The 26947-nt window shown below is 40.0% G+C and overlaps 1 protein-coding gene across 1 annotated transcript; it reads right to left on the reverse strand.

Moving 5' to 3' along the window:
* On the reverse strand, nucleotides 1–22817 carry LOC308224223 (vitellogenin-2-like; the record flags this gene model as incomplete). Its single annotated transcript, XM_080623979.1, has 35 exons — nucleotides 1–119; nucleotides 954–1115; nucleotides 2552–2711; nucleotides 3438–3535; nucleotides 4175–4266; nucleotides 4583–4769; nucleotides 5188–5323; nucleotides 5856–5994; nucleotides 6401–6543; nucleotides 6638–6850; nucleotides 7894–7983; nucleotides 8889–8939; nucleotides 9421–10158; nucleotides 10549–10724; nucleotides 10815–11037; nucleotides 11159–11303; nucleotides 11843–12028; nucleotides 12137–12230; nucleotides 13780–13969; nucleotides 14056–14175; nucleotides 14827–14928; nucleotides 15035–15159; nucleotides 15452–15549; nucleotides 15709–15926; nucleotides 16746–16964; nucleotides 17291–17416; nucleotides 18294–18459; nucleotides 18550–18707; nucleotides 18829–18979; nucleotides 19488–19636; nucleotides 19728–19889; nucleotides 20434–20685; nucleotides 22361–22512; nucleotides 22617–22637; nucleotides 22748–22817. 35 exons carry the CDS (start codon nucleotides 22815–22817, stop codon nucleotides 1–3), a joined length of 5631 nt encoding a protein of 1876 aa, XP_080480105.1.
* Between the last annotated feature and the right edge of the window lie 4130 nt (nucleotides 22818–26947).

The following is a 26947-nucleotide window of genomic DNA, read 5'->3' on the forward strand; positions in this document are numbered from 1 at the left end:
TCATGCACTGCAGTCTTCATTCTCACAAGAACATGCTATGTGTGCATCAATAGTGTCCTGAATATCCTCTGACTTCTGGTCGAACTTCGCCTGTTTGTCCGTCAGACTGGTAGCAGAATCTGATGGGCAACAAGAAATGCAAATAAACAGTCTACCTCAGAAGTTGTTTTGCAAGGGACAGTATTTACCATACACTAGTCATTAATTACAGCACGCTTGGCTGCTCCTCGCTGGCTCACATATTTATATTTGTCTAAGAAGTCACACAGAGATGTTCCAGGAAACCTACTTACTTAATAAGCCAGTTCTACCTTTAAAACTACTACTTCCATGTAGAATTTTATTAATCATACATTTAGGAAAGGATATTATGGTCTTAAAGGAAACCTGGGACACAAACCTATCATCTATATAATCTGTATCTACCTTATCTAATCTCTTATAATCTACCATATACCTATAAAAAGGACATCCTACTATATCACTGCACCTGTATGTAGGAATCTTGTCCACACCTGCCCTTCTATTGCCTAAATCAGTTCAGTGAAACAGGATCACACCCAAAGTGTGATATATAAAAACATACAAGGTGAGGATCAGGGTGCTGCACATGATCAGATGAGGCTGAATCCTCACAGGCTGTAACACACAGCTGGGCTGTTACCCTGACCTTACCTTGGTAGCTCAAAGCACCATGAAGGGGAGTTCAGTCTGGATTTTAAATTTTGGTATAATGAAAAACACAGTAAAATTACAACAAAAAAACATCTCTCACTAAAAGAAGTTTTACATATTAATGAAAACAAGAAAAGGTCTTCAGTCAGTGCTGCAGTAAGTCTCTAGCTGTGAATGTATTAGATTATTCATACATTTACAGTGGAATAACTGAGTCAAGGCACAATCTATTAACTATTTTGTGCAGCTCCTATTCAGTAGGATTTCTGTTGATTTACCTGCTGGGAGACAGTGGAAACCAACAGTGACAGGAGTAGTCTTGGTGGCAGAGCATCCTTTCATACAGCGCAGCACAGGCTCTGTAGAATAGCACTTGGACTCTACACCCGCAAGCTGAACGGTCTTCTCAAGCTTCACAAATGAGCGCCTCAGTTTGCAGACTGTAACACAATCATTGGTGATAGTTTATGTGCTTACATTCAAAATCTTCAGATCTCCCCAGAAGGACCCATCTGCCAACACTGGCAATTTGCAAACAACTTGCCTCTGTGAAAACTGTATTTTGATCAGAAGTGAAGCAGCACAGCTGACTTTGGAAAATGTTTATTATAAAATGCATTGGACTTCGTTCCTACGTGCTAATCTAGAAATAAACCAGTTGCATTTGAGATTAACTTTTTGTAGCTCCCTATCGAATTAGCTGATTTAAAAAGCTTAGCATGTAGAAATAAAGTCTAATGTACTTTATAATAAACATATTTCAAAGTAAACTGGCTTACTGAATAGCTGTAAAAGAATTTGAAAATGTTGAATACTCAGCAGTGGAAATAAAGGGGGGGATTTCTGACCAAATAAAAGTAATCACTAAAGAATTATGCTATTAACCACTGTCATTCAGACACAGAATTGCTGCTGAGAGAGATCAAAAGTCATGGCTCCCAGCCAGTAATATTGAGCTCATTTTGGATTCCCAAGACAAGCAGTTACATGCATGTGAGAAACTAAATGGACCACAATTTATTCCTGATTATAAGCTTTAGTCTCCAAAATTCCATCCATTTCTGCCATATGTTAAAAGGAAATACAATATGTGGTCACTACCAACCATGGGATTGTTATTGTGCACTTGCATGTGGACTCCATAGCCATATCTATCAAGTTTGATGCCCAGTATAAGTGACAAAGACATAGAAGGATAAGAGTTAATGCACAGCTAAACATATAGAAGGCATCTCCAGGGATCAAGGAAGCCCTTCCGACCAGGACAAGTCTTCTTCACATAGGGAACGTGCTGGTTCTCCTTGCAGCACTATGGAATACTGTTGCATCAGAACCTCACCTGACAGCATCAGCACAACATAAGATCCTAATCTACCGAAACACTTAAAAGACAGCTTTTTTATTTCAGCAATGTAATTAACTCCCTGGAACTGTTCATGCACTTGAATGCTTTGCTTGACAGGTTGCACTAGTCCAAAAATCAGGTGGTCAGACATGGTAATCATTACTAATCTCCATCTGATTCTTTGATGAGTCAAATGCTGGAAATTGATGTCTGGAAAATTCTGTTATGCCTAAATCAGAGCATTCCATGTGAGTTTATCCTCTTACATTTCTTTTCCTGATCTTCTAAAATACTTCAAAACTGAAACAAAGATGTCAACTGACTGTTGTATTTTGGCTCATTTATTTAACTTGAGATTTCTTCTTTCTAAACTGGCAAGTAATTTTAATACTTAATATATTAGTTAATAATGAATTCTTATTAAAAAAAATTATTTCCAAAATGTTTACGGATTTAATATTTTATAAACAGATTCTACATTTTCTAAACAACTGCAATAATATTATATTAAATTTATTAGAGCTTGCATACCTCCTGTACATGGCTTTTCCTCCAAAATCCAAGAATGTGCAAAGCTCACTGCATCTTTAGCTAGATATCCATTGGGCATCCGATATTCTTCTTCACATTCTGCATCATATTTTCCACATATCCCACACGTTTTCCCTGCCATCCATAAAGCAACTTGAATCTGTGAGAAAAATAGTGAGAATCATTTCAAGTTACAAAAAAGTAACACCTATGGAGAAGATTTTTGCTATCAGGTCTCTTCCAGTATAAGCGGATACACAAACATTTAAAATCTCTTTGGTAAGAATTCAAAAGATCTGACTGTCAGATGCCGAAGCCCTGTGGTGCTGCAGTGTCTTTAATTGCTCCAGCCTTTAAAACCTACTGTGCCAGTCTGGTATGTTAAGTTATTAATAATCTAGACTATTAATAGGCTGAAGCTTTTGCTTGATGGACATTTTTATAGTGCAGGCGATAGATATAGTATGGTTTACTGATTTCTTACATTCCATTTTCACATTATTTTTACTGCAGCCTTTAAAGCATTCATTCACCTTAAAGAAGGGCTTCATTTTTGCTGATTTGAAGATCTAAACAGCTGTAAGAACAGTGAGCAGGAGCTGAAACTCATCTTTATTGCAAATGCAATGCTGACTCAGTGTGTGCACTCACATGCCCATTTCCCAACACACACCTGTACTGCAAGAATAAGGTTTTTTTGTTGGTGAAAGATTCTCAATTCTGCTGAGAAATAAAGAGCAGACCTGTAGCGTCATCTTCTCTTCGGGTCTTTGTTGGGCCCTGCACATATTTGGCTTTGCCACTGTATACTCTTGCACTCATACAGATTTAAGGGAATCTATGGAAATTTCTCAACACACAAGCTTATGCATAGGTAGAAAGATACCTTGAATGTATAGCCATCAAAGTACAATTTGTCAATGCCATACGCTGGGGCAACAAGTACAAGCCCTTGATTTTCACTGTAGATCCACAGAGGAGCACCTAGAAAAAAAACAATATTAAACAAAGCAAAACCAAATCCAAAACAGACCCAACTTAGCTCCTTTAAGAAAAAAAGAAAGCAACTGTCCCATTTCTAAAATGTTATTTTCCTTGAAATTCCTCTATTTTTTCTATGCAAGAAAAAAAACATACAGCAAACCAATGTAGAAAAGTGTAAAAAACACCTATAGACATTAGGCATTTGTAAATGGTGGAAAACAATTTTAATGATCAGGGGTTTATTAATTTTTCTTTGAATTAGTAACATATTCATATGTATTTCTAGAAATTATTAGAGCTGCCTATATTATCTGTACAGTTGTGCAGATGTACAAGGCCCTGAGTATATTATATAGCAGTAAGGAAATACGAAGAACACCACGACTGTCACTGGAGCCATTTCTAGCACACTTATAACTTCCCTAGTACATAAGAAATAGGACAGAGCTCAGCACTGGCAGTTGCTAGCACAATTTCAGTAAGATTTAGCCCAGTTCAAATACTACAGCTCTACTGGAAATATCTGCATTGTATACAGTCACTGACTGCATAGCACAAAATGAAACAAGGTCCTCCTGTACCTTTTTCTCTTTTTCCTAAAACACGTGAAAATGAAACAACAGGTGCTGCTTCACTTACCAGCAGATGCATACGAAACATTTGTCGTGGGGCTTTCAACGCCATCTACCAGCAGTTTCACTTGTCCTCTCACAGGGCGCATATCTATTTCACTGTTAACAAGAACAGTGTTCATACCCTGTTTGCATCACATTCACATGCATACAGTGACAAAGGCATTTTCCTGCTCACTGAGTATCACTGGTCACAGTGTAACGTAATTTCAACTACTTAAATTACATCAGGGGTATTCCTGTCACATAAGATGCAGGATAACATCATCAGCATCACATGGAAAGCAAATAAGGAAAATGCTGAAATCCCATGGGCTGCTAACCGTAACAGTAAAGATCAGATCTAAGCTTCTCTGATGTTAAATGTGGACAACATGGTCCCTCATGCTCCCAGCATCTGGCAGGAGTTACTTACTGACTGCCAAGCTTGATGTTGATTGCTTTCAAGTCCACAGCTTCTTCAACATTCCTCATCATTACCAGGAACTTAAGGTCAGCGCTGCAATCCTGAGCCAAGATGTGGTAGCAGCTTGCCGGCATTGTGTAGTTAAACCGAACTTCGTTAAAAGTTGTTATCTTGTTGTGGGAAACTGAGCAGCGAGCTGGTTAAATAAAATGCCAGTGAGTATTTGCTTTTCCATAAAAAGAAAGTCATTAAATGGAATATTTTATTTTTAGTGCTATATTATTTTAGCTTTATATTTTTTTCCACTCTGTGATATTTTCGCATTACTACAGGGGCTTTTGACTATTAAGCACCCATAAGTTCTAAAAAAGGCATGGAAAATATACTCCTCTGTCAGAAAATAATTCCAGAAAGTTTATCGTACCTTGATCCCTGAAATGTTTATGATTTCTGTACTATATGCATAATATTCTCTCCCAGTTGAACCATCCTCGCATTATTATATCACATGTTCTAATTAACTAGAGACAAATAATCCCAGAAAAATTTACAAGATGCTCAAGCAATTCAGGAACCAGAGGGTGTCATGCTTCTGAAACCAATTAGACCCTGACCTTTCAAATTCTCGAGCACTGCAGAGGGGGCTTCAGCAAAGACATCCCATATGGGAGGCTGCAGCTCTGAAGCTGGTATCCTTGGACCTACAGGGAGTGACAGGGGGAGCCTCATGGCTTTTTCGTAGAGGATCATCTGAAAAAGAATTCAAAAACACACTCAAAATTGTGCCAGGTATTCACGATTTATATTTGGCAAACAGCTGAGATCAGCTTTTTCTCCTACTTGGAATTTTATTTCAATTTCTTCAACTTTGGCTGACAAAGACTTTATGTGAACACAACTCATCTGACCATGAGTTTTTTTGCTTCTGCTTACAGTTTTCTCATGGTGCGGATTGTCAGTCAGATGTTATTAGCGAAAGAATTAACTACTCCCCTTCAGAGGTGGCTAGGTGAACACTTATAGAGCTACTACAGATGGAACCATGTGTCATTATAAGTACCCACAACACTCTCCTGTTCCATGAACAAAATCATGCTATAAATATTCTTGGATGTAATATAAAAAGGTTGAAAATAACCAAAAGTTGTTTTAATCATTTGCACCCCACCTGATGCTTACTTAATTTTTCTTTCTTAGAACTGACCCACTGTAATAAAAATGCAACAGCGTCACTTTTCTAATAGGAAAAAATAGGAAAGTGATAATAATATTTTGCAATTACATCAGGAAGCTTGACAACAACATCACACGTCCTTGGAGAAGTTAGAGCCACGATCACCCTGGCTTGTCGAGAAGGATTCTTGTCTGCTTTTTCAGAGAAGCCCAACATAAATGCAGCCCCAGGAACAAACTTGTAAAACCTTCAAAAATTCAAATCAGAAAGATCTGGTGAAATAGAGAAGCAAAAACCAGCACACATCCCAACCAGACTGTCTCACATCTGTGAGTGTAGCATAGGGAGCCTCCAGGATAACTGATGAGGTCCCCATGACCACTCTCTGCTTTACTTAACAAGTCTTCAGTGAAAGGAAGGATTTGTTCCTCAGTTTTCAGCAATTATGCCCAGTATAAAGATTAGTGTACGTTACAGTAGCATGGCTACGATCTCCCACTCAGCTTTGATGTCCAAGTGCACTATTCAGACAGATCAAAGAATAAAATAATAGCCAGTACTTTAACCACTCACTTTAATCCTCATGAGTGGATGCTGATTTTTCCCAGCTGACCGATACAACAGATTAGTGTCATTAAAGACTAAAACCTCACCATTCTGCTATGGATCTGACACTTGAAGGAACTTTAGGCCATTCCACTTTCACTTGTGCAGCAGGGTGGGCAGCGAACCGTCCAGTTACCAGCTCAGTTGAAATCTTGTAGTCCTGGCAATTCCGGCCCCATTTCAGGTAAGCCTATAATGGAGAGAGAAATGGTCCATTTTTAAATGCATGGAACATGGTTTTCCTATAATGCATACAGCTGTATATAACTATTTTTGAGCCTTACCACTGCCTTGTGAGCATTGAGGACTGAAGCATCAGCACAGAGTTTCCACTTGCTTGAATCTGTGAGGTTTGACACAAATACCTGCATCCGGGGCCTGATGGAGTCAATATCAGCATATACCACAAGCTGGAGGCCTCCTATCTTTTCACCATTATGAATGCCATGAAGAAAAACAGCTAATACTGGTGTTTTAACATCTCCCAAAAACTTAGGCTAAGAAGAAGGGAAAGAAAGTATGCAAAGAATAGAATTATAAAAGAGTTAACATTTTAGATGCAAGATCTAGATGGATAAATGAAAAATAAGCAACTGAATTGCAAATATGCACCAGCATATGTACCACACACAAATACATGCCTATAACATGTCCTTAATGTGCATGGCTCATTCTAGATGAGCTAAAATTTCTGCCATTTCCTGAGCTACAGTTGATGCTGTGGAAATATTCATATCATTAGGTTACAGTAATGACTATATGATTTGGGTTTCATATATTCACCTGTGAAAGAAAGAAAGTGGTTCAATTTGACTAACAACATCGGCTGTCAGCTGTACTCATCACTCATTCTCACAACAATAACATCCCTCAGCTTTTCGTGTGTCCTCCTTTTTGTCTGTCTGCCTGGTCTGTTGGCTTTCACCTCCCACTTCAGCTGTGAATTCTGTGGGGCAGGCAGCTATTGTGTTTGTGCAGCACCCTTGCACAAAATATAATCCTCCAGGACATTGTCTTCTACATGAAGAACCTCCACCCTTGAGAACAAGGCCTTAAGCATGCTCTGACCTGTAATTTGTTCACTCCATTCTTAGACTTCATCACTTTGCCCAGTGAGGAAGCCTGCATGCATAGGGCTGAGTGGTGGTGTGGAGCCAAAGTGCTACATGTCGCTTCTGGAGCATGCCTTCCACTGAGGCTTTTCTTAGCCTCATCCTCTACCACCATCCTTGCACTGGCACTGCAGCACCTCAACTTCCCTCTTTGTTGCAGAGGTCACAGGATCAGTCTCTGCAGCTTCTGTTGGCTAGGAGTACCATGACAGAAGGATTGTGGTGTAAGTAAGAAGGATCCTCACCTCACTGCTGAGGAAAGTCCATATGGGAACTAAGATGTGTGTCTCACTCTTAACTGATAGGTGAGACTTGAGAGGTTGTTATGTCTCTCTTCCCATTATCCTAGCTGTACAATTACTGCAAGCACAAGGCCACTCTGTCGTTCTTCCAAGCTGACAAAATCCCCTAGAAACAATGCAACTAACCTGGGTAGCAGCTTGAGATGAGGCATGACTGGATCTGGTAGAGGCATATGTGCTGCTAAGTCGTTCAGCTGGGAGTTTTGTTTTTGGGAACTGCAAGAAGAAAACACATCATGCTGTAGAGGGTAACTTAAAAGCATGCTTGTACAAATTGCACAAGACAGTGCTGCAGAATACTCTCTGTCCTGGCACTTGGTGTTGGTAAACTTGCGTTCCAACCCTGAACAGCTCAGTGTCTTGCAATATGCTTTGTCCTGCTTAGTACATGTGATCTAACTCTGAAAAATCTTCTTTACCCAAATATATCTCACCCCTCAGAAGAGACATATAAGGAAAGTGTCTAGATGAGAATTCCCTGTGTCAAAAAATGATGACCAGAGTGAGTCAAATTGAACCAGCCTCTGGATCCAACATGAAAGACCAGAACTGATTCATTTTGCTTATGGAAGCGCTTGATCAACTGGAAGACACACTGAATGGACCAACTGAATGGACACACAGCTGAACTTCCTACTTTTTGAGAAACACTAATATCATGTATACTGCTCCTGGCTGGCCCACACCCTAGGCAGAAACTTCTGCTAAACTAAAGTACCCTAAAATATGGTATCCTCCTGTGTTTGTCAACACCACTATCGCAGTGTGAATCGACAGTGACTCCAGCCCAAGAAACAAAGTGATCAAAGCCAGTTCAATGACCCAAGCTTTGATGGTAAAATCTTTGTTCCTCCAAAGTGTGCATCCCCAGTCCCTTGTACTGCTTTGATAGAGCTTTGCATCTAGTTTGCAGAGCCATAAATGGCATCATGTGGAGAACATAAAGCAGAACACAGCTCTCTGTCTTTATGCATCTTAGAAGAACCACCACGGTTGATTTGGTGTTCTAAATGTTACCAGTACTGTAATTTTCCTCAAGAAAGACAACAAATTGCCTTTAAGCATTCCATTTGACTCACAACAAATTCCATAGTTAATTTAATGAGGAAAGAAAATCTCACCTCTTGTCTATGCGCTGATTTAAAGCGATACAGATAAATCTCATCATCTTCCTTTGAAAATAAAAAAAAAACCAAAACAAACCACAAGAAGATGAAAAGTCTCAGAAGAAAAGAAATGCTGTAATTACATTGAAATCTGAGCACTGGGAATTAAGTAAGGATTTTACTAATTATCATTCATATGTAGTTCTGTATGCTTAGTCACAAGCATATAATGCAAGACTTGAAGTAGTTTATGTAAAACATGTTCCTACTGCAAAATTAAGACAGAAACATGCAATACATACTCACAGAAAGTAATAAATTAGAAAAAAAATGGTTCCATGCCTATAGCAAAAGTTTCACAAATTTGAGGTGTTTGGAACTAACATCTGAGCAAGTGATTGCAGGTGTGCTTGCAGAATAAATATTGAAATTTTATGTTGCTAAAATTTACTGTGTCAATTCGTAATTTCATGATTTATGCAAAGCCAGCTGCCATCAGGAATATGATTTACAAACATTAGCAGCATCAATTTACTGGCAAAGTTACCCATATTTTGGAATATCTGCTGCTGCTGCCACCTTCCAGATGTCCTGAGTGATGCCTATGGCTATGGTGACTCGATGACTTGCTGCTGCTGCTACTGCTACTGCTGCTGCCATTCAGATACCTTGAGTGATGCCCGTGGCTATGGTGACTCGATGACTTGCTGCTGCTGCCACTGCTCCTACTACTACTACTACTGCTCTTCCTCCTACTACTGCTACTGCTTCTACTACTACTGCTGCTACTACTCCTGCTGCTGCTGCTACTGCTCTTGCTGCTACTGCTCCTGCTGCTACTGCTCTTGCTGCTACTGCTCCTGCTGCTACTGCTCTTGCTGCTGCTGCTACTGCTCTTGCTGCTACTGCTCCTGCTATTGCTACTGCTCCTGCTGCTGCTGCTACTGCTCCTGCTGCTGCTGCTACTGCTCCTGCTCTTGCTGCCGCTCTTGCCACGGCTCTTGCCACTGCTGCTCTTGCTGCCGCTCTTGCCACTGCTGCTCTTGCTGCTGCTCTTGCTGCTTGCATCTTTGTTTCTTGCTTGCTTTACTTCATCATCCTCATCTTCATCCACAGCCTTTTTACGATCAGGAGAAGCAGCAGATGATGAGGAAGAGGACACAGTTGAGGAGGCAGAAGATGAACTGGAGGGATTTTTTGCCTTGGGGTCTTTCCCAAGCTCTGTTAGCATAGTGTTTCCTTTCTTAGAAGTCTGCTTCTTCTGATGTTGTGTTTTATTTGCAACCTGCAAAAACAGTTCAAAGAGAAGTGCAAGAGATGTGATACATCTGGTTCTGTATTTACAAAATAGAACTTCTCTGGGTGTCAGATAAGCTGCTCACATCAGCCTTTCAAGGAACAACTTCCCTGCTTCACTCACTGCAGAAGCTGAAGAACTCCCTTATATCCACTCTGCCAAGCTGAAATCTAGCTCAGCACAGAGGACCAGCCCAAGCTGGATGCCCTCCGTAGCATCAATCCCTCCAGATGTGGCTTTGGCTTACAGGCCTGGCACTGGCACCTTTCAAACTAACCCCATCCTTGATTTCATACATTGGCTTTCCACATGGAACTTCGAATTCTTGGCTTCATCTATGCAAAAATATTCCCCTTTCCCATGCTCAAAGCCTCTTACCTTGAACACCTTTTCAATGCCTAGAATCTTCTTCAGCTTAGCTTTAATGTCCTCATATGGAGATGACTCATCCTCTTCCTCAGAATCCGAGTTTACCTCATGGATTATTTTGGAAGCTGCTCCGGATCCTGCCTGAATCTCCAGCTGAATTTTGTCAATATCAGCATCTGTTCGAACTACACACCAGTTGCACACATTAGAAGGTTATACTGCTTCAAACAGCACCGACAAATCTAAGATGACAAGGCTTGTGCTCAATATTGTACCTGGCAGCAAGACTATTTTAGCTTCGTGTTCTCCAATTAATCTGTGCAAATATGTGTTTTTTAGGAAGCTGGCATCTCGTGACCTTCTGGAAAAGCAGAGCTGACAACCAAGGCGATACAGTTTGACACAAATATCTTGTTTATGAGTTTTTTTTCCTGTGTCATGGCGAAGATCCTCTTGAGAGCTATAGGCATGTTTCCTTGGCACGCTGTCAGCTTCTTGCTGCATTGGAGATGATTATGTGAATACCATTGGGAGCATACCATAGGCAAGAGTAAAACTGCAGGTATGTGCATCATGGAGAGGGTAAATATTACTATATAAGCAAAAAGGAATAGGTTACCGTTGCGAAACCTTCTCTGGAAGCTCTCTCTGCTGGTTTGAAAGGTTCTTCCACAATATCTGATGAAGCATCTTCTGGAAGAATTGAGGTCCTCTTTTCAACACCAAGTTCTGCTATATTTCTTGATACAGCAAAAGCTTTATGTCTGTTGAGATATGTGCAAAAAATGGTGAATTACTCTGACCCCTTGTCTTTGGATTACATGAAATACATCCCTGTCAGTATCATGTGACAGCACAGAGATATGATGTTTGAAGATAAGAGATTTTATATGCAACTATAAACATACATATTAAAGACAAATAAGAGTTCCTGACAAATATCAGTTTCTTGTATCACAGGAAATTTTCAAAATCAGGATGAATTTAAACAAATTTCCAAAATATTAAAGGCATTAATTTAAAAACAAAAATTAACCCCCTAAAAGTCAATAAAATAATACTAATAAAAAAATTAAACCCACACAATAACAGGCAAATTAAAATAAAAATTAAATTTCTAAATAATTTAGGTATCTTTTGACTTTTAACTCCTCTATTTCTCTTCCTTGCTCTTTACCCCAGAATTTCTGCTACACACTAAAAAGTCACTCTGCCTATCTAGAAACCTTTGTAGGACATCAGCAAATTGCAAACTTGGTAAGGTTTCAGCAACAGGAAGTATTCTGAAATAAGACTACCATACCTTCCAGCCACTATCTCAGTTTCCTCATGGCATGGATTTGTTTCAATCTTGATGTTTTTCTGTTTCACATCTATCTTGGCATCAAACTTGATTGGCACTCTTGTCAGGACCTTGCCTTGAATTTCAACAGCATGTTGAAAGTACTCCGTGTTGACACCCATTGTTGCGACTGTATGTATGTATAAGCTGAAACAGAGTGAAGCAGTCAGGTGTAAGAAGGTGCTCCTTTTCAACATGTGGTTCTGCCTTTTCTTGGAACTCCATCAACTGTAAAGCCTTAAAAACCTGCCATACCTTGGGCTTATGTCTGCTCGAATCTGCACGGTGGATTCAAGCAACTGGGAAGGTCTAAAATCTCCAGTTAAAGGAGGGGTTATCTTTCCGTCAACTGCAAATGACAGTACATTTGAACATGGTAAAAGGTTATGATGCAACACACTGAAAGTGGAAATAAAAATATAGGAAGAAAAAAAGAGATGACCCAAATTGAAAGTTTGTTGATCAGTATAACATTAAAATTCCAGAAATGCAAGGAGCCAGAAGACAGAGTGAATGGTGAACAACCAGGCTAAACAAATCCCACTCTCCAATCTTTACTCATACCAAGTGTGAATATCTTCCTTGTATTGCAGACACAAAACTGGATATTGAAATCCAGATGCAGGCTCAGATGTGCTAATAGAGGGGAAGAATAAATTTCACACTACCTCTGCTCTTGCTCTTGAGCCAATAGTGCAGTTGGCCTCCATCACCACAAGAGCACACTGCTTGTCCTCCAGGCCTCCTCAGCCCTTTTCTGCAAAGCTGCTTTGTCTGCGTGATGCCCAGCCTATACACTTGCATGGGTTACTTCATCCCAGGTGAAGAACTTTGCATTGCCTTTGCAGAATTTCATCACACATTTGTCAGGCCATCCCCTCCAGCCTGTCAGGGACTCCTTGGATGACAGCCTGACCCCCAGTGCAGTGACTGCTTCCACCAATTCAGTGTCATCATTGACACATTTGCTGAGGGAGCCTACTTTTCCAAAGTTCAGATTGTTAGAAGAGACAATGAACAAATGCTAAGAAGCTTGTCATGAGTAACTCACAACGAGCCACCAATTAGACTTAAATCTGTTGACTACTCTTGGAGGATCAGCAATCCAGACAGCCTTCACACACTTTGTAACCCATCCATTCAATCCATACCTTCCCAGCTTGGCTACAAGGATGTTATTTAAACAAAAATAGATAAATAAAAAATATCCACAAAACAAGAGGCAGATATTCAAAGCTATTATTAAAACAAATTAACAAACCAAACACTAAGAGCAGTGAAGAGTGGGCATATACAAGACTTCCATGTAAAGAGCCTCCTCATGTGGTGTCAGCAGAAGCAAGGGTCAGTTTTGCCTAAACTAAAAGTCTGCTGCATAACAAACAGTATGATCACTGAATTAATTTATTGATAAGTATTTGTACCTGCATATTTATTGTTTTAAAACAGAGCTCTCTGTCTTTTTTCACAAGCCTTCTTCTCTTCATGCCTTCTCTAACATTATTGGTAGTTCCCTTTTGATTGTCTTCTATTTTTAACTTTGCTTAAATCACCATTGACTCCTGCTAAGCCTGTGTGTGCATCTCTCGGGAGCCACCCCCTTCTGCCCATGTTTATCTCAGCTCTCCATGCTTACCTTTGCCCTTAAACACTGTGATCTTTCTCTCTGGTTTCCTAGATTTCCACCTCAACTTCTCTGTCTCCAGTCAATCCAAAGATGAGGCAGAAATCAGGTGTGTTCAGCCTTTCTTCAAGCATCTTCACTACTTCCTCTCCACTACAAAAATTAGTTATTTTTCTAACTTCCTGTTTTTCCTCTTCTTTCTCCAGCCCACCTGGCCTGTCCCTCTCAGTCCCTGCTCAGAGCTCACATGGCTGATTCTGTACTTCTCACTCACCGCTGGCTGCTGCTCGTGCCAGAGCAGTCGCATATGACCCGTACTCCAGTGGCAGGCCGGTGCAGGTAGGAACGATGTAGCGTAGCTCTCCAAGCCACACCGGCTGTGTCCATTGCCCTGCAATGCCATTGCGGATTTGGCTGGCGATTTTCTTTATCACTGTGCTCCTGTCAGCTGGTTCTAGCACAGCCTGCAGTAAAACAGAGATCCAAGAGGTTGAGATATAAAAGTACAATGGCGTCAAATCTTGCAAAGAGAAGTAGGGGTCCCTGGTACCTTCATAATCTGATGCAGGACTTCCTTATTGATGTTGACATAGGCCAGCTCTTGGCCAAATAGTTTCAAGTAGGCTGATATCAAGGGGGTTTCTGTCGGCAGCTCTTTCCATCCCAGCAGCTAGGGAGCAGATAAAGAAATAAGCTAAGTTCTTCAATGCAACATTTTACAAATGGTAATTCAGCAAGGTGATCAAAGCCATCACTGACCAAGTTGCAATCTTCCATTGCTGCTGGTGTTTCTTTGCTGTTTTGTAGGTAGCACAGTGTCACTAATTCAGACTTTCCCCTCTCATCAAGGTGCCCATGAATATCCTCATGTGTTTAGTATTCTGATGCAATAACATTTACACAGAAGGCCTGTGTCACTAGTACCACCAAACCCAGTTTGAAAGCACAGCAACAAATCACCTTTTCTCCAAAGACAAAGGTATGTTCTTGTAAACTAAGTGAAGTAGATGAAGGGAAGGAGGGGGAAGCCTGCCAGCCATGAAACACATGTGATGCCTGCCTCCCCTGTCTCCTCCCAATGCTCCTTGTGCAGCCATATATGAAGCTGGGCAGAGGCTGGGCCAGAGCGAGAACTTGCAGAAGCTATTGCGAACATCACAGGAGCAATGTCCCCAGCAGTTCCAGTGCAGATCTCGCTTTCACAGAAATACTTGAGCTGACTGCTAGGCAGGTATTTACCTTCTGAGACAGGGCTTAACTGAGAAACCTCACTAAATACCCCTTCATATAATGCACATATTGCATTACTAAAAATACCTACAGCTTTTCCAACCTCCTTTATCTTTTTGTATGCAGGATAGTCAGCAAACGGGATATTCCGTTTTGTGATGACATCTGTGAGGCCTTCCACACGGACACCAGCCTATCAAAACAACACAAGAGCAGTCTGAAACATACTTAGAGAGAGGAAACTTTGTGGTCAATTTTAATTTCAATTTGCCTGATTAATAATTCAGGTAAATATTTACCTCCACCAAATCAGCCACTGACCCTGCAGAATATGCTATCAGCTTGGAAATTATTGCTGATGGGAACATTGTTCCTGGGCTGTTCATAACAAAGACATCTCCGGCAGCACCAACTTTATAGTTATCTATGGCAAAAGTAAAGAAAAGACATCTTTTTTTTCTAACCATTCCATTTATGACTCAAGATCATATTTCTGCAGCTTTTTCCATTGCCAACTCTGACATATCATTACATAAATCTTTTTAGGCACAAATTAATAAATGGCTACTCATGTGTTTTCAAATATATGACTGTCACATTCAATTCAGTATCTTATTGAAATGCAGAATGACATATTTCTCCAAGGACTTAATGTCTGTTAAGAATGGGTTTCTGAAATGTAAAATTTCCTGATCAATGAAATGCTTTTAACTCACCAAAGTAACCACCAATACGCACGACCTTGCTATACCGATAGCTGAGCCTGTCCAGTTTGGGGGCCAGCAGCTTAAGGGCAATGTTGCAAGCTGAAGATCTAAACAAAATGGGAAAGGTAATAATATCCAAAAATAACATGCACCCCCATCAGAATATGAACCAAATTCAGTTTGTCAGCACATGCAGTGCTCACCAACAAGAACGTAACAGAACTTCTTATTTGCAGATTGCCCACTTCGCTCCTGTCTCTACTTACATGTTGTACAAGTACGGCAGTGTGCTCTTCGACAAAGCCTTCATGTGGGAATACACAAAACTGGCCACTTGCAAATTGCTCTCTTTCATTGCCACATTAGCTATTGTTGTTATTAAAGGAAGGGCAGGCCTTGTCTCAAAGATACTAGCACAAGCCATCATTCGCACTTCGGGAGGAAGTGACTGGTCTGCAAGGATCTGGATGAGATGTCCCTGCACCTTTAGAGAGAAAACAGTGACTGAAATAAGCAATAATTGAGACTTATTTTGCAGACTGGATCCACATATAACCCACAAGAAATATGGGAAAGGGGGTCATTAACCCTGCAGAAAGGTTTCCTGATCTTTTTTACTGCATGGTTCCATGTCATTTTATTAAGTAGGGGTCATGGAGGAACAGCTGCTTCAAGAACAGCTGGCACTGAATCTGAAATAAACATCCATGTATGAATGTATCAGGTCAACTCACCACAACCAAAAAAACATCAGCATAGCTTTTTGCATAGCTTTTTTCACTACTGAGAAGCAGTAGCTCACCAAAAACTGTCTGAGTGGATGCTATCTGCTGTCTCATACAGCTCCTATATCTAAACCATCTGAAAGGCAGAAGTTTTGCTCATGTTCAACACGTGAGCAACCTCCACAGGAGGTCAGTGGGAAAGGTCTAAAAGAGGCAGAGCCATGTCAACATTTTGCCCAGGAGTTAAATAGAAAGTGTGTCTCTCTCTCCTCCTGACTATCAAGGCAGTTTAAATTAAATGTCTGACTTTAAGGTGGCTAAATTTCCACCATAACATAGGCCTTAATTGGTTATGACAGATGACTAAAGAAACACTGCTGATATCTTATTGTATTACAGCTTAGCAGAAAACATCAGCTTAAATATAAAACTGTACTGTGTTGGTCTTAAAAATAATATTTTGGGTTTTTTTTTTAACCATGCTGAATCCATGCACATGGTACCATTAAACTCATTACCCTTACAGTATATATTCTAAAATTCACTTAGTAAAGAAGTCCCTGGCAGATCTTACTTACTGTTTTGGAGTCTTTCCAAGCTATTTTTCTCAAAGCCATTATGGCATCAATCTGAATGTGGATGGGGATGTCAGAAGCACTTGATGCAGATATGGGAAGGAACTTCTGGATGCGCTTGATGCTGGCTGGTTCTCCCATGTTGCCAATGCATTTCAGAGCTAATTTCATTTTATCTTCACGGCCCCTGCTGACTGCTTCATCTGCCAGGTCATGGATGGGCTATAGACACACCACAGCTCAATCTTCCTAATATACCGATTATCCACAGTGTTCCCCTTCCCCACTGAAAAGCCTATCGCAGTAAAGCAGCTGGATTTAATAACATCACTCAGTGATGGCTTTTCTCAGGATTTTACCTTACAATGTGAAAACTGTTTTCAGTGATGAAGCAAATTAATTAATTATTTGCCTTTTTTCTGAAGGAGACATATGAAATGTGTATTTGTGAGCCCAATTGCTATTTTTATACTTTATATTAAAAGATCTGGGCTAACGTAATGAACATTACTGAGCTATTAAGAACAAATTGACAAAAAGCCCCCTACCTGAAGAGCTTCTTTAGGACAAGATGAGGCCTGAGAGCAGTATTTATTGACCACAGAACTGTATCCCAAGCAGGCAACTTGCTGAAGCATGGGACTTTTCTGGATTCGAGAACTGGTTATTAAATCCTATGGGGGAAAAAAGTGAGGGAAAAAAAAATGTGTTATTTAATATGGTGCTTCATATAGCTTTCAGAGCAGGAAAATCATCAGAGCAATTTCAGAATGATTATTGTTCATATCCAAACAAATAAATCAGCATGTAGACATCATATTTGGAAGCTTCCCTTAGGAGCTTAATTCTCCATTATTTTCAATGTATATATAGGTTTGCAAAGCGCCATCTTGATTTTCCTCAACTGAGCCTATCGCTGAAAATACAAAGATTATGGGTGAACATCAGTGTATAAATAGAACATCCTTAGAAAAATGTGCAACTCCATTATATTAATGTAGATTATAATGGAGATGGATAGATTACATTAATGATGCATCCTCACATCATATCATTTTTTCCTATTTAAGAAGAATAATATTGACTAGAGGTGGCAAAATCCTGTTCAGAACACATGATTCATTACTGTATCAAAATAGGTGATGTTTGCACTACTAGTTTCACTTGCAGCACTTTCTAGTTCATAGGAATAGTTCGTAATTAAAAGAGCTATTCTTTTAAAATTACATTACACGCAAATCACCATTTGCTTCAGAAGTAAGTGACTGAAGTGGACAAAGTGTAGTCTGTAGAAGGCATGATGTGATTCCAGTAAACTAAAACGGGAGTTATTCTCTGATGCTGTTATGGGAAAAAGACTTGTGCATCCACGTAGCAAAGTGAAGACACAAGACTGAACTCCCCTCTTATATGTAATGCCAAAAGAAATCCGTGGCTCAACATTTGCATAAAATTAGTGTATGTTAGAGGAGTATCCAGTCTCTGCTGTACTGAATAATCAAATCATTCCTTTTATGATCAGATAGTAAAAATTCACACAGATTTACTCACTGCTGCTATTGGAATGGTGTTTTCATCAGCTTTCATTAAATGGAGAGCAAAAGAAACACTTAGAAGAGTTTGAATGTAGTTAAGGTCATCGTTGCGAATTCTGGTCTTAATGAATTTGAGTGCTTCTGCGGTGCCTGTTGTAGAAACTGCACTCAGCAGCCATCGCCTGCAAGCAGGTTAAAAAAAATCACCTTAATGTTAGCTCTTGATTCTCCAAAAATGGAAAAGTTTCTTGTAAGTTGACACAATGAAATACCTGTAGCGGGGTTTATCTGAAAATTGCTTCCAGATGGATTCGAGAGTATCAGTGCTTGCTATCCGGCAGAGCTGGACAAGCTCCAAGAATCTGTACGGAACATCATCGTGGAAATCTTGCTGGTTATTCTGGACTATGTGTTGCAGTGTTTCTACTATCTGTTACAAAACATGAAAGAGAGAGGGCATATGTAATTAAATCCTTTAGAATTTATGATCATTACTCTTCTATTATTTTTTTCAATTAGGAAAGCAATTTGAAGACCTAAAAATACTATACCCGTTGCTCGGGGTTCTTCATCTTGATCAGCTGCAGTGGCATCTGTGGCAGTGCTGAGGAGAAGTCATAACGAAGGCCTCCATAGCTCTGCATGGAAATGTCTGGGATACTCCCCCGTTCACTTCTCACCTCAAGCAAGGTGACTTGTTGTCTGTCAAGAAAAAAGTGTCACCAGAGGAATGAATTAGTTCTCTCCCTTCATCTGCCTTGTCTGTTTGTTGGTTCAGCAATACTGTGACAGTATTAGTTTTACTCTTTAATAATTCTTCTTATCACAGTAAAATATTACAGTTTGCTAATGGACAAAGCCTCTCAATTGGAACAAAATAGTTCTGTAATCAATGATCTTATTTCTACATGCAACATCCTCCCCCTGACACTATAAATTAGCCCTTTTTTAGGACAGAGGAGTAAAGTTGAATTCTTAAGGTACAAGCAAAAAGAGTTTTTCTCCTTTTCTTCCATGTATTCATAGCGCCAAGTTCACCAGGGCATAAATAAAGAATGGTTCACCGAATTTTTAGGAGTGTGGAAACCCCAAGTATGAGCACTTGCAGCTTTACCCAACCACTGTGGAACTCAATTCTCATTTCACTTCCAGTGGGGGTGAAAGGGACTGCCAGAATCCTCACTCTGAAGCAAGCCCATGTCCTGCCTACCTTGCTTCCATGACAGCAACACCAGTAGGTTCACTGAATGGTGAGATCTGATAGACTTGCTGTGACACCACTTCTGTGATCAGGGTGCCACTGTCTGACTGCTTCAGTTTGTAGGAGAAAGCCGCAGTCCCCTTTATGAGCCTTTCTTTCTGGAAGACGGGGACAGAGAGATCCAAAGAGTGAACAGGAGCAGAATGGCCAGGCTTGTAATTAAGAAGATTTTTTTCATGTCTCACATACCATCATATCAACAGGACAAGGATAGATGTAAGCCATTCCAACACTCTTGGTGATCTTTTCCTGGCAATTATTTTGGTCCACGGTTTTGGTAACAGAGACTCGGCCATTCTTCCTGTCTTCCTGGATGATGTACCTTGTATGGCAAACACCTCCAATTCCAGCCTAGCAGATGAATACAGATAATAAGACCTCCCAATTACGCCAGTATTTCACTGCGTGAGAAGTTTTACTGAGCAAAGATTCTGAAGGAGCAGTATGAGAGTAAGGACCTACTGAACTGTCTTAATTATGTTTTGAAACCTTTAACCATTACACACATTTAACCCTATTGAACTAAACAATAAACATATGAAAAACACTCAGTCAGGGGATAGAGTTAAAAACGAAAAAGTAATCAATTAACTAATATCAAAAATGAGCAAGCAAAATGGATCAACTAGCTGACTCAGGGAAGCCATATAACAGATACTTCCATAGCTAATCATTCCTTTTTCTTGAAAGAACTGTATGTTAAGTCTTAAAAAGAATCCAGCCCTGATACTTTGCTCAACACATATGCACACATTTTCTTCTGTGTGAATGAAAATTATCCTTTTTTTGATGATGAACATTCGAAAGTAGATGCAAACCATCAGAAACTTCTAGGAAGAGCACCTAAAGAGAACAAATACATTCAGTAAAGTAGTTTTAGAACGGAAAAACAAACCTCTTGCAATTCATACACATTCTGTGACTTTTTAATGGTTATCTGTATCATGTTCAGTATTCCTCTCACTATGTTAATACACATATTGGGGCAGTCTTCTGGGCCATAAATGTTTCCAATCCGTCCACTATCATATTCAAACTTGAAGGGTCGGCTAAAACATGAAGAAACCATCTGGGTGATTTTGGAAGACCGAGTAAATGGGTCCCTGGGCCAGACGCCATTGTATTCCTCAAATTGTGGAGAGCGGATCTGGCAGGAAATAAAGAGAAGTTAGGTAAGTGAATAAAATTACTTTGGTACTATATATGCAAATGGATTGGAAGAAATTAACATAATCACTAGTTATATACTCTTTCCTTCCAGATGTAGGCTTAGGAATTCATTCAGCAGTTTATCCTTTTGTCTCTTGCTTACACTATTATAAAACCAGTACAAACCCTGTGGGATCAGCACTGGTATTTCATCTTACAGATGCAGCTGACATATTGCTATTATCTCATAGGGACTTTTTAAACATTTTACTTGCATTAACTCTATACAGAGAAAGGCTGATTCAAAAAGTAATTAAAAAATTTCAATTCAGCCTTAAAACAAATATTTTGCTTCAGGTGAAATTTAGTATTTAAAAGATCTATGGCATTCTAAATGTAAAAAAAAAAAAAAAAAAAGGTTTTAGAACATTTCATTTTCCAAATTTTTTTTTTTTATTAAACTGGTTGCAATGCCTAGCCCATAATTTTGACACCTTGCCCTCATCAGCGAAAGATCTACCACTCAGCTACAACCAGCGAGAGCTCTGTCACTGAACTCAGTGCCCAGAAAAGAAACTCTGATTTGTAACTAAAGTAAACAGACAAATAAAGGTATTTTTTCTGAAACATATTTATTTCAGATGGGTCAGGTCCTATCTCTATTGATGCTGGCAGAGGCATGATAGCACATGTACAGATCTCTCACTGAATTATCCAAACACTACATGTTATTACATGCTCCTTTTTGATGGCTTTCATTTTTAAATCTTTCATCATGTATCATTTTTTATTTATAGCTTGAATAATTTTTTAAGTCTACATTTAGTAATTTCCTGTGTGACAATAACTCTGCATACCCAAGTCTGGCTTCCCACAGAGACTGGAAATGTGTGTTGAGACTAGAATCAAATCTTAAACACAGAGCAGGCTTGAGTACTTTGAATTAGTAACAGTGATTTTCTAGCAGAACCCCTGATTTTGGCACCTCTATTTCCCTCATAAAGTCTTGAGGAACATCTGCTACAAACAATTTCCACAACAAACACTGGTGACTGGATGCTAAATCACTTGTCAGTTCTGGAACTTTAGCTTAAGATCATTCGCTGACATCAAGGATGATCAGGGGAGTGGAGCACCTCCCATATGAAGACAGCCTGAGAGAGTTGGGGCTGTTCAGCCTGGAGAAGAGAAGGCTGCGTGGAGACCTCATAGCAGCCCTCCAGTATCTGAAGGGGGGCTATAGGAATACTGGGGAGGGACTCTTCATCAGGAACTGTAGTGACAGGACAAGGGGTAACGGGTTCAAACTTAAACAGGGGAAGTTTAGATTGGATATAAGGAGGAAGTTCTTTACTGTAAGGGTGGTGAGGCACTGGAATGGGTTGCCAAGGGAAGCTGTGAATGCTCCATCCCTGGCAGTGTTCACGGCCAGGTTGGACAGAGCCTTGGGTGACATGGTTTAGTGTGAGGTGTCCCTGCCCATGGCAGGGGGGTTGGAACTTAATGATCTTAAGGTCCTTTCAACCCTAACTTTATTCTATGATTCTATCTACAGCACTAAGGCTCTAGTTGTATTTCCAATAGCTTTCCTAAACCACAGATTAGCCGAATGCAGTTATAACTGTGATTTATAGTCCACTGTTGCATAGTACATTTGGTAGTATACACAGTACCTTGAGGAGGTAAGTGCTGTCTGACAGCCCACTGATCTCTAGTTTGCTGCTCAAGCGCACGCCAACTTTGGCTAAACCTTTTTCTTGAAGCCCATTCAACACCCAGCCTTCATAGCTGTACAAGTGGCTCTTTCTGCTACTGAACCCAGGGTCTGTGTGGAAACAAGAACAATTTTTCACAATACTTGCAAGCACGTTCCAGGAAGTAGAAATTACAAAGTCACCAAAAGAAGGCCATAAAAGGAAATTTACTTACCAATATCAACCTTCTGGCTACCTGCAAAAAGAGACAGAAAACAGATGAGTGACTGTCAGTCTACATCAAATTGTGGCCATTGGACTTAAGGAAATTTTGGGAAAAAGAGATGAAATGATATGTAGGCTTACCTACAAAGGTGAGCACTAGTGCAAGTATGATTCCCTTCATAGTGAAGGTGAATGAGGCTCTGCTTGTCATGGTGAGACTTTTATGGAAGAAAGCTCAGGAACACGTGGCCAGGTTCTGCTGAATTCTCAAGTTTTTTATCAGTTTATGTAAACACTTCTCTTCTTGCAATCCTACTTTCTCTTCAGATGGAATAATGGAAATCAAGTCATCATCAAACGTTGGCATCTCACTGATTTTCTCGTATAAGCCCTTTGCTAGATTGTTTAAAAGTTTCTGCTTATCCCAGTAAAACAATTTTACCAGGTTGTTTACAATAAATTTATAATAAACACATTACATAATTTCCTAGATTGTGTCACCAGCTGGCTGCTGGTATTCAGTCACAGATCAGGTTGATTTTGCCCTGGTTATGCTGACCTGGCATCTGACCCAAACTGTTACCTCACTGATAGTGGCCCAATTAACAAAGTAGCATCAGTGTCACATGCATTAAGAATGCTCTTTCTCTTCACTCAGCATTGGTTTACAGTCACTGCTGTAGGCAGGAGACAAGGACAGATAAACCTTTGCTAGTCTTACATATTATAATCTGCACCAAAGCGGATTTAACATCCTACTGAAAATCTGTATGTATGGAAAAAAAATATATATATGGAAAAATAACAAACCCAGGGATCAATGTGCCCTTTCAGCTCCGGTCACACTGACCACGAATATTTTTTAAATGAACAAAGATTTCATAAGCAATCTGTAAATATTTTATCTTCCAAGGTAAATGACAGCTAAACATGAACAATGAAAAGCTGCAGAGGGCAGCAGCAGGGAAGCAGAGGGAACAGGAGTGCAGGTCAGCTAGATCTTTTACATTTGCTAAGGAGCCAAATTCAAAATGTAGCCAAGTGCCTGACATAGGCAGGCAGGCATCGCTGACCTACAGTGACAGGCCAGGAACAGATTCACATAAGCGTTCTGTTTTAAAAATGTCAGGGGCATGGAAGCAAGCAGAGATGCACAAAACACATTTGCCCTTCTTGAGTATGGTAATCAACCGATAATGAAAAAAAAATAAAGTGAAAAAAAAAATGAAAAAAAAAAAAGAAAAAAGAAAAGAAAAAAAGAAAAAGGAGAAGTTAGCTATGGAAAAAAAGTTACACAGCCTTCCGGAGGGGGCTGAGTAGCAACTGCATCAATAGGGACACACATACATGTGGGGTGGGGTAGAGAGGAGGCTTCTGAGTTGGTGGATATTTCTGGAGGGGTGACTTCAAGCCCACTTTGACATCTACAACACGCCATTTATTCAGTCATTTTATTTCTGCTTCCATAATGACTGTGTTCATAAGATCAAAAGGAGCATGACCAGCAGGTCGAAGGAGGTGATCCTGCCCCTCTACTCCGCTCTCGTGAGACCTCACTTGGAGTATTGTGGGCAGTTCTGGTGTCCTCAACATAAAAAGGACATGGAACTGTTGGAACAAGTCCAGAGGAGGGCCACGAGGATGATCAGGGGACTGGAGCACCTCCCGTATGGAGACAGGCTGAGAAAGTTGGGGCTGTTCAGCCTGGAGAAGAGAAGGCTGCGTGGAGACCTCATAGCAGCCTTCCAGTATCTGAAGGGGGCCTACAAGGATGCTGGGGAGGGACTCTTCATCAGGGACTGTAGTGACAGGACAAGGGGTAACGGGTTCAAGCTTAAACAGGGGAAGTTTAGATTGGATATAAGGAAGAAATTCTTTACTGAGAGGGTGGTGAGGCACTGGAATGGGTTGCCCAGGGAGGTTGTGAATGCTCCATCCTTGGCGGTGTTCACGGCCAGGTTGGATGAGGCCTTGGGTGACATGGTTTAGTGTGAGGTGTCCCTGCCCATGGCAGGGGGGCTGGAACTAGATGATCTTAAGGTCCTTTCCAACCCTAACTATCATATGATTCTATGATTAACTACTGCAGTGTGACTCATGGCAAACACTATTTTAATGAATGAACAAATGAACATTTATTTTCTATTCCAGCAGTTTCTACAGTCTCCCACTAGTAACTGCTCTTCTTTACAAACAGATTTCATCTGGGCTGTAAGCCCATACAGGGCTGCGCAACCTTTCTTTTGGGAACTGCCATCCAGCTCACTGCAAAAAAACACGTCTAGGGGGACATTATCAAGAGATACCTTCTTTTCCATGATTATCAATTTATTATGCATCTCAGGTGACAAACTTTTCTTTATGATGTTGTCAAGCTTTTCCATACAACTAACTTTTTTCATTGAATGTTTCATTAAAACAAACTTACCTGTTACACATTCCATTTAGCTGTATGTCTTGTACAAGTCAAAACTTGTACAAAAAAGGAACATGGGTACTGCACCAGTTTGAAAACTACAACAAAATGCAGACTGTGGGATTTTCATTATTTTAATTACAGTGCAACTGTGCACAACAGAGGTCAGAGATAGTGCCTGAATGCAAAAAATATATCATCTGATGGTTTGAACTTTTCTTTGGGGATCAGTTTTTGCATGTAACTAGATCAACCTTTCATGTTTTGCCATCTATTTCTCTCACAAGCTACACAGAGGGTAGTGGAAGGGATGAAAGTAGATGTCTTCCGTGTCTTCACACACAAAAACTTTGTAGTAACTGCAAATTACAAAAATAAAGCAACAGCACAAGGAGCAGCTAAGCTAATTCACCATACACAACAGCATTGCTATTACTCTGCATATATTTTCATTTTCTTTTTAATAATTACCTGCTTAAATTGATAGATCTTGTGAATGTATTAGCTACCTTAGCCTGTATAAAGTGTACATAGAATAAACCCTAAGGAAAAGCTAGGATATGGTTGGTGTTTTTTTCCATACAAATGGGAATAGTTTTGTCCTGCTCCAACTGCAATTTTTATCCTTCTCTAGATCTGCAGAAGCTGGCAGAAGCAGTTCTTCAAATCAGGAGGAGGGCTGTTTTGGAGGAAGAAAGCTTTAAGTATGGTATTTATGGTAAAAGCACTCTCATCATGTAGACTGAAAAAGCAGCAATGCATATTATATTTAAAGATTTTGTGACATGAAATATGGTGGTTTAAGAGAACCACTCATCTTTCCAATGTCATGCACAGGTAGCTAACAATAGCTGCATGCCTATTAGTCACTGGTAGTCAGTACTTCTTGTTCCTTCTGAAGTAGGCCATATGCACCTGTGTGTAGTAACACACCTGTACTACATTCTTGCAAGCAGTGAATTCCCTTTGCTCTTCCACATTCTACAAGTTAAGAAAAATGCCAAAGTCATTTCCACCACAGAGAAGCATTGCAGTGTCACCACACTACCAACCAGACCATCTGTGCTGTTCTTACCATTATGAGCAGTAGCTTCAGATTTAAAAAGCTTCCTCATCACTGTAGAGGGAACAATCCAAAAACTCGGGCATATTTTCTTTCTTTACAGGGACAGGGCTATGAAGAGAATCTACACCTCAGGCTTCCAGGCCGGGGCTGAGGCGGCAGCTCAGGGCTCAACTGCATACACAGACCTAGCACTGTTGATTCTTTCATGGAGGCATTTAAACAATTTTCCACTTCTATCAGACATGTTACATAAAAAACTAGCAATAAACAAACATTTTGTACTAATAATTCAACAGGCACAAAAGATTAAATAGGTAAATTATTTAGTTCTTCAAATGCATTATTATCCTAAAACTTACTGTCTTGAAGAAAAGCTGTCTACTAAGAGTTCCACTAAACTGAATGCCTCTTAAGTGACCAACACAGCCCCAAGGAGCGCACGGTAATACTTCAGAGCAGCAGCAGCCCCTAGTGGCATGCTGATACTGCCTCAACTACAGATTTACAATCCTGGAATAGCATACCAACTTGAAAGCAAGAATTCTACATATAAGGTACTGTCAATATATTAAGTTTTCCACATTACGTATTTAAATGCACCTTTTGAATATGTATATTTTTTCTTCCACAACTAAAATTCAGGCAAGAGCTGTCCAGCACATTGTGGGGAAGGTATAAGCCTAACAGTAACTATATGCTACTAAATGCTTTCAGCAGAGGACATTGCTATGATCACCCATTTATTGACAAGGAACTGGAGAAGAACTACAAAATAATATGATATTTGTATTGTCTTTCCAACCTGACCACCTCTGCAGCAGAAAGCCAACCAAGAACATTATCTACATCTCTGCTTCCT

This window comes from Psittacula echo (genome assembly GCF_963264785.1).
Source record: "Psittacula echo genome assembly, chromosome: 7".
Lineage (NCBI taxonomy): Eukaryota > Metazoa > Chordata > Aves > Psittaciformes > Psittacidae > Psittacula > Psittacula echo.